Below are 7,640 nucleotides of genomic sequence, written 5' to 3' on the forward strand. Positions count from 1 at the left end.
CTGGTCTCAGAGACAGAGCAGGGGGGCTGGGGAAGGCTGGAGACAGGGGAGGGAGGGAGCACACTAGTGCTGGGGAAAATATGCTTCTGCAGCCAGAGGAGAGGGAGACCCAGGCAGGGAGACCAGCGGGAGGTCTGGGGTGGCCACACAGGCCAGAACAACCGTGGGCTGACTCAGGGCCCTGGGAAATGGGGGGTGCTGGGCTGCAGAGGGCACTGGGGCTGGGTCACTGCAGAGAGCTCAGGCTGAGGGGCATATGCACAGGGGGACAGAAAGCAGGGCTAGGCTCCCTTTGGGCTGTAGACAGAAGAGGGACAGAGAAGTGGGCAGAGAGGGAAGAGGGAGATGGGAGAGGCTGGGGGGAAGGCGGCCAGGGACGGAGGGCAGAGGTGAAGAGGTAGGGCTTGGGGGGCTGGGCAGCACAGCCCACCACTCCCCAGGGGATGGCAGGGAGCTGGGCCTTCTGCTATCAGGGAGAGGGAGAGCAGGGGGCCCTGAGGGAAGTGGGTCCCCAGAAGGAAAGTGGACAAGAGGGTGTACACGGGCACAGGTGTGAATGTGAAAACAAAAGATGCAGACGTGTGCACGCACACGTGGACATAGAAAAACTGCCCCAGCCACAGACAAAAACAGACACACAGAAATACATGCCACAAATGCTCACACACAGGCACAGGACACACGCAGACACAGAGCCAGGCACACAGCTGATGTTTATAAGAAATTGGATGCATGCACAGCCATAGACATCCAGACCTCCGACATGGAGCCATAAGTACAAGGACACACGGACACTGAGACACACGTGTAGACAGACACACATACACACACTTTCTGGCCAAAACAGACTTGCCTGTCGATGCCCACGAAGGCCTGCACACTGTGAATGCACACACCAGTGCAGCACACCCATCCATGTGGCACCGTGACCAACGCCCTGGGAAGGGAGCTCTGGGCACCCCCATTTGAGATACCCCTGGCTCGGGAACCCCAGCACCTGGGCCCGCCTGGGAAAGTGAGACACAAACCCCGCCTGCTGCCCAACGGGCTCACCCAGCCCAGCCCAGGGTCAGGGAGGAGGCAGGGCTACGCCTCACATGCCCGCCCACACACCCACTGCCACGCACCCCTTGCCACCAGCGGTTGACACTCAGTCACCAACGCAGACAGCTGAGATTGAGAGGGATCTTGAAAAATCCTCCCGGTCCCTCAGGGTTCAGCTAAAATATCCCTTCCCCCAGGGAACCTCCCCAGGCCCCTAGGGGCACTATTGACCTTCTTTGTGAATAATGGTTCTGCCATGCCCAGCTGTGTGACCTTGGTTAAGTCACTTCACCCCTCTGTGAAGTGCTTCGTTTCCCCTGTGTAAAAGGGGGATAATGAGAGCGTGTGTTGAATACATGAATTAATGGAACACACCGCTCCCCTCTCCCACATACGGATGGGGAAGCAGCTTCCCTGGGCTCATAGTCAGCCAGCTGCAGACGGCTGCCCCTCCTTCCTCCTGCTTGGACCAGCCCCACCCGGTGGGACCAGGTAGAACATGGAGAGGGCGTGGCCTTATTCTCCCCTCTACGCAGGAAAATAACCCCGCTCTGGAGCAACTTGGTGAGCGTGGGACCTCACGGCCCTACCCAGCTGGGGTGGAGGTGAAAACCTTAAACCCTGAATTTCTGCTCAAATGCCTTCAAGGAAGGCTGAAGAGGTCACTTCTTCTGTATGAGCATGGAGATCAGAAAGGGTAGAAATGAGCCTGGGACTCTTCACGCCTGAGGTTTGCTCATCTCCCATCCCCACCCACCCAACAGCCCCCCCTGCAGATGCTGGACGTGGGGCTGAGGGGCTGAGGGACTGTGGGCAGGGCCCTCCCTGGGCATGGGCTGCATCTTTCTGAGAACAAGCACTTAGGCTCCATGGTCCTCGGCCTCATGCTCAGGAGTGGCCGCGCTGAGGCAGACAGGTGGACTGGGGCTCCAGGTGAGCCAGTGAGCGCCCCCAACCTCAGTTATGAATGACCCAACCCGAGGCCTGGGCTGACCAGACCAACTTCCTTTTCCCTAGAATTCTCTAGAGCCTGGGTGGACAAGGAAGTGGTTCTGCGAGTCCCCATCCCCTGGCCCAGGACAGCTCAAGACCTACCTGTCAGACAGCACCCAGCGCATCAGCTGTGCGAGGCCAGGGTCATATCCCCTTCCCAGAGAAGCTGTGTTCTCCAGGCACTTCCCAAGCCCTGTGCCCCAAGCCCTGTGCTCCAACCCCAGGGACGTCTCAGTCTCCTGCACTCCCTGAGCAGGTCTCCCCATCTGTAACCTGCCAAGAGGCCGAGAGCCGGCCCAGTGACCCCCAAGGACCCTAATGCCCTGGAAGCTAACAATTCCACACACACAATTGCATGTGTGTGGTGGAGACGCAGGTGGACATGCTGGCCTCTAGGCCTGGGCCTGAGTTGTACCAGCCCACCGGGGCAGGCCTGTGGCCTCGCACCCAGCCCAATCCCACGGGCAGTCACAAGATCTAACCATTGCCAGGTTAGGACCCAGTGTGGGGGACCAGGTGAGACCTGACACACTTGGAAAACTGGGATGACAGAAACACCTAAATCAGGCAGTGACTCACAAACGACAGACAGATGGACAGACCCCCAGAGCTGGACGTGCGGCCAGGAGCTCTCTAGCTACAGGTCAGGCAGCCCCAAGAATTCTGGTTCTAAAATCCCCATCTCAGCCCAGGACATTCCTCGAGCCAAGGCCCAGGGCGACCCCTCCAGGGAGAGAAGCAGGACCCTCCCCAACCCAAAGACAAACTACAAACAAACACCCCCTTCCCAGGGTCCAAGGGTATAGGATCCTGAGGGAGTTGCCTCCCAGGTCTCAATGCACTTGGGGAAACGGAGGCCAAGGGGAAGGGGCTGGCCCAGGGCACCCGACCGCCACTCACCGGGCTGGGCTGCGCTCCCTGCTCTTCTGATCTTCAGCCCCCAGGTTCCCAGGGGCAGGGCGGGCGCACTGCCAGAGGTCTGGACCCGTTCTGGCTTTTCTGGGGAGCCACCACGACCTCTGAGTACGCTGAAGTCACACCCTTCTTCCCTTCCTGAGCGCGGGCGGGTCTGGGCTGAGGGCACCCGATAACCTCCCCAGCACATCTGTGGGGCCCCATCGGGCCACAGCGGAATCCCAACTCACAGAGCAGGGAGGTGGCCCCTCTGTGACAGGAAACCCCGGCCCAGATGTGCAGAGCCTCTGGCCCCGGCGTGCAGCCATCAAGGGGAGAGGGGGCTCCAGGTGGCCTCCAGGCCCCTGTCCTGTCCCCCCAGCCAGGGGAAGCCCAGTGTACAGACTCCCAGGTGCACACTCTGACTGGCCCCCTCCCACCCCTGCTCCAGGAGAGCCTGGTTGCAAGAACTGACTGCTCCCGTGAGGGACAGAAAGAACTCAGGCGTGGTCCAAAAGAAAGCAGGCAGCAGCCTGAAGGAGAGGTGCTTTAGGGCTCCCCTCCTTGAGGGGATTCTGCAACAGGCCAGCCACACCCAAGGTGCCAGGGAGGCTGGGGGACCCCCAGGCAGGAGGGTCTGGGAGTCTCTTCCCTGTTCTGAACCTTCTGGGCTGTTGAGAAGCAGCAAGGAATGAAGAGAAAGCCTGGACCTCAGAGCCAGGCAGCCCTGGACAGGAATCACGTGACCCTGGCTAAGTCACTCCACCTCCCAGCGCATAGGTCCTTTGTCTGGAGAACAGTGATAGCTCATCTACGCTCTTTAGGTGAGAACTGAGGGAGGTGAGGCCCGGAGCCAGCAGAGCGGGGAGAGTCCAGGACCTCAGGCAGAGGGGCCCTGGGGAGCTGTGGGGCAGGCATGGCCAAGGCCTGGACAACCCCAAGGACCACAGCCTGGCCTGCTCACTACAAGCTCTTTATTAACAAGTTGATTAAAAAAGAAGAGAGATAGAGATGTAAAAATACTTTTTTTGGAGGCCCCAGGAAGGGAAGGCACTGTCAGAATTCACTTGGCCAGGAAAGGCAACAGAGCCAGAGGCAGATGGGAGATCAGGCCTTCTGGGGAGCAGCCGGCCCACCCAGGGCTGAGAGGGGGAAGGCTCGGGCCTCAGGCAGGGAATGTGCAAATGCCGAGGCCCCGCAGGGAGTGATGGGTTGAGGGGCTTCCTGGAGGAAGCCCTGAGCACCGTGTTCCCCTGCGATGGGCAGACACGCGTGTCCACGTGAGAGCCAGTGTCTGCACGCAGCTTACATACACAGAGCGGAAGGAGGAGTCCCCCGACAGGAACATCCCAGAGCTTGAGTAAAAAGCTTTGAGAAGTCTCTGGAAGCTTGAGGACAAGGGGAGAGCCTGGAGGCTGCTGTTCCCCTCAGGGCCTCAGGAGCCCAGACCCTCCTGCCGATGCTGGAGCACCTTGATGACACTGCCAATGCCATCCTCAGGAACCTGCAGGCAGGTGGACAGAGGGAGGGGTCAGGGCTGCCCAACTTCCTGGGCCAGCTGGGGCTACCTCCTGCCACCCCACCCCCTCAGCGTCCCTCCAGGGGCCCTGGCCCCAGCCAGCAGCGCTCACCAGGGCATGGTCGAAGTTGAAGGTACTGATGTAGTAGGCGGAGATGTCGGCCGCAGCCAGGGGACCTGCGATCTGGGCCACAATCCCACACTCATCTGAGGGTTGAGGAGAGGTCCATGTGGATCGCCCTGATCCCCACCCCCACCCCCAGCCCTTCCCAAGCCCCCGACACATGAGGTGCAGCCCTCACCAAAGCCCAGCGGCTGTCCGCCGATGCGCACCATCCTCCACAGCTCCCCTGAGGAGCTGGTCAGCAGCAGGTCACTGGGGAACCTGGGGAGGCAGGTGGGCAGTGGGCAGGGCACCCCTGTCCCCTCCTTGCCCCACTATGAGCTCCCTAGGCAGGTCAGCCTGGTGACCTCGGAGTCTGCCGCTCTACCCCCTCCCTCCCTGGGGCTGGCTTAGGGCCTATGGCCCACCTAGGGTCAGGGGTCACATACTTTTTCTGCGTTTCAGCATCCATGACAATGGAGATGTAGCCCTCAATGAGGGAGAAAGCAAAGAAGGTGATAGAGCTGGATCCAGGACCACCGGAGGCTGCCTCCTTAGGGGGACTGGGGAGGGAGAGTAGGTTCAGGTGCTCTGTCCACTCCACCTCCCTGTTGGCCTCCACACCTGGGAAGGGACTGGCACAACTGGTCCTGGGCAGACCCTCCTGTCCCTGGGCCACTTTCTCCCCTTCCAAGCACCCTGACCTCCTGCTGGTGTAGGTGGGGATGGGGGAAGATGATGAACCCTGCTTGTGCCAAAGACACAGAACCCAGGGCCGGAGGGCCTGCCAGGGCACAGCTCAGGGGTGGCTCTGCCCACACCAGAGGGGAGGGCTCCAGCTGCGGCATCAGGACCTTGCCTGAACCTCAGTGCACGATACATGTGCATCGCAGGCTGCCAGGAACCCCAGACACAGAACAGGGCACAGAGTCCGCAGAACCAAGGGATGGGCGGAAGGTGGTAGGAAAGAGCACGGGGAACAAGATATGAGGACAAAGAGACAAACGCAAACAAGGCCCACCTGTGCGAATAGAAGAGGACATCAATGAGGGTGGTGGCGATGGCTGGCAGCGTCTCAGGGTCCAGCGTGAGGACACAGAAACGGTTCTCTGGGCTCTGGATGGGATGCACCGTGGGGCTGGGCCCTGCTCCGGAGGGACAAGGTGGTGGCAGGTGAAAGGGCGACTGTGGGCTGCGACGCCCCCTGGTGGCCAGCCAGAGAGGAGGCCTGGGCTGGGTGCCGGGTCACGGTCTACATGCAAGTACCTGCCTGAGTTTTCCTGGCCCCATCTCCCTATCTTATGAGGGGGTCAATGTCAGCTGGTCTCCCTAAGCCCACAGACCCACCTGCACACGGGAAGGGGCCCAGTGGGAAGAGGAGCCCCTGCCCAGGCCTGGGTGTCGGAGGGCGGCCCTCACCATGCTGGGCACGGGGAAAGCCGTTGCTGGAATCATCCCTGGCAACGGGCACAGGCTCCCCGCCCACCTCTCGATAAATGTCGAACTCCTGGGCCAGCGTGTGGATCACCACGGACAGGTCCTGCTCTCGCACCTGGGCCACAGGAGATGGCACAACACATGGGTCCCCAGGCACCCATTCCCACCCTGCCCCGCACCAGCACCTGCAGGAAACTCACCAGAATGAAGTCTGTCTGGTAGGTGGACAGCATCAGCACCGACACGTGGTGCTCGGCCAGCGGTGCAATTACTGAGCGGGCGATCTTGGTGACCCCAGCAGCCTGAACTGCTGCGCCACTGTGGGATGACACGTTCAGCACCAGCCACGTGGCCTCAGCCACTTGCAGGAACTCAGATGGGGGCAGCTCTGTGGGGCAGGGGGCACATGCCCAGTCAGGGCCTACAGGGCTGGACCCTGCCCTCAGTTTCCCTGTCTGAGCCTTGGAGAGTTCTACCAAGGTCAGGTCAGGTCTGGAGACTGGAGCTGTCTTCCTCCCCCAAGTTCTGCTCCTGAGACCTGCATGTCTGCAAGGACTGAGAGGTGCTTCAGGTGTTGGCCTGTCAGGGATTGTAACTTCCCAGTTAAGATTGGAACTCCAAATCCAGACAGAGCTGGGTTCCAATCCCAGCCTCACCATTTACTTTTTGCTGACCTGGGGCAAATGATTTAACTTCTCTGAGCCTTAGTTTCCTCCTCTGTAGAATGGGATGACAGTATTCTGTGGGTTCACAGATGCCTTATACCACATGGCACCACCAGGGGGAGCCAGCAGACCACGTTGGCTGGGGGATGCCCTTCCCTCTGAGCAGACCCAGACTTTTCTGCTGCACAAATAGGGAAACTAAGGCCTGAAGTGGCGCTATGCGGGATGGACCAAGCCCCAGTCGGCTGGCCTGAGGCTCCAGGCCTGTCAGGATGGGTCAAGCTGGCAGGAGTAAAAGGCAGATGTCAGCTCCAGGGACCAGGGAGGAACCAGGCTGGCGTCCAGTCCAGAGCAGGGGCCACAACCAGGCGGGCTGCTAATTGCCCAAGCACAGCTAGGAGGCCGGCCAGGATCCTGCCCTGGGCTGGCTGCCTGCATTCCTTCCCCAACCCTCAGACTCCTGGAGTCGCCAGACCAGTCCAGGAGGGGGTGACCCACACCAGGGAGAGAAGTCCAAGGAGAAATAGTCCAAAGGCAGATGGGGGTGGTGGTGAAACAGCCACAGAAACCCGATTCTTGCCCCAGAACTGTAACTGAGGCCCTGTTGCTGGCCTGCGGCTGCTAAGTGTCCTCCACACACAGCCCCATTATAAAGCCCTCGTGGGACCCTATAAGATCAGAACCGTAACTATACCCACTTTACATAAGCGGAAACAAACAGCTCAGAGAGGGGAAGTGACTTGCTCAAGGGCACACAGCCAGTGAATAGTGGAAATGGATTCGAACCCAGATCCATCCTCCTTCAAGGCCCCAGCTCTTGCGACCTTGGATCCTAACATTCGGTGAGAATCTGGCAAAGAACGCAGTCTCCTTCCCCTACTCCCCCTCCCCAGCCCAGCCCCCACCTTTGAAGCCCTCCTCGTCCACCATGAGCGTGTAATCCTCGGGGGTCTCCGTCAGGCTGAAGAACTTGCACCTGGTTGGG

General features: G+C 60.2%; 1 protein-coding gene across 3 annotated transcripts in view; it reads right to left on the reverse strand.

Annotated features, from left to right (window-relative positions):
- Positions 1–3,887: 3,887 nt before the first annotated feature.
- The window catches only part of CASTOR1 (cytosolic arginine sensor for mTORC1 subunit 1), a 4,520-nt gene continuing 767 nt past the window's right edge, over positions 3,888–7,640 (reverse strand). For 2 of the 3 annotated variants that reach the window (XM_024767926.1, XM_024767927.1), the window contains exons 2-9: positions 7,561–7,631; positions 6,191–6,378; positions 5,973–6,105; positions 5,575–5,698; positions 5,003–5,116; positions 4,753–4,835; positions 4,563–4,657; positions 3,888–4,435 (exon numbers count right to left, since the gene is read on the reverse strand). In XM_024767926.1, coding sequence (XP_024623694.1) covers positions 4,367–4,435; positions 4,563–4,657; positions 4,753–4,835; positions 5,003–5,116; positions 5,575–5,698; positions 5,973–6,105; positions 6,191–6,378; positions 7,561–7,631 — 877 coding nt within the window. In that variant the 3' untranslated portion in view covers positions 3,888–4,366. The remainder of the gene's footprint in view (positions 4,436–4,562; positions 4,658–4,752; positions 4,836–5,002; positions 5,117–5,574; positions 5,699–5,972; positions 6,106–6,190; positions 6,379–7,560; positions 7,632–7,640) is intronic. The other variant, XM_024767928.1, reaches the window with a different exon arrangement.

The sequence above is a fragment of the Neophocaena asiaeorientalis genome, unplaced genomic scaffold (assembly GCF_003031525.2).
Source record: "Neophocaena asiaeorientalis asiaeorientalis breed wild unplaced genomic scaffold, Neophocaena_asiaeorientalis_V1.1 scaffold828, whole genome shotgun sequence".
Taxonomy (NCBI): Eukaryota; Metazoa; Chordata; class Mammalia; order Artiodactyla; family Phocoenidae; genus Neophocaena; species Neophocaena asiaeorientalis.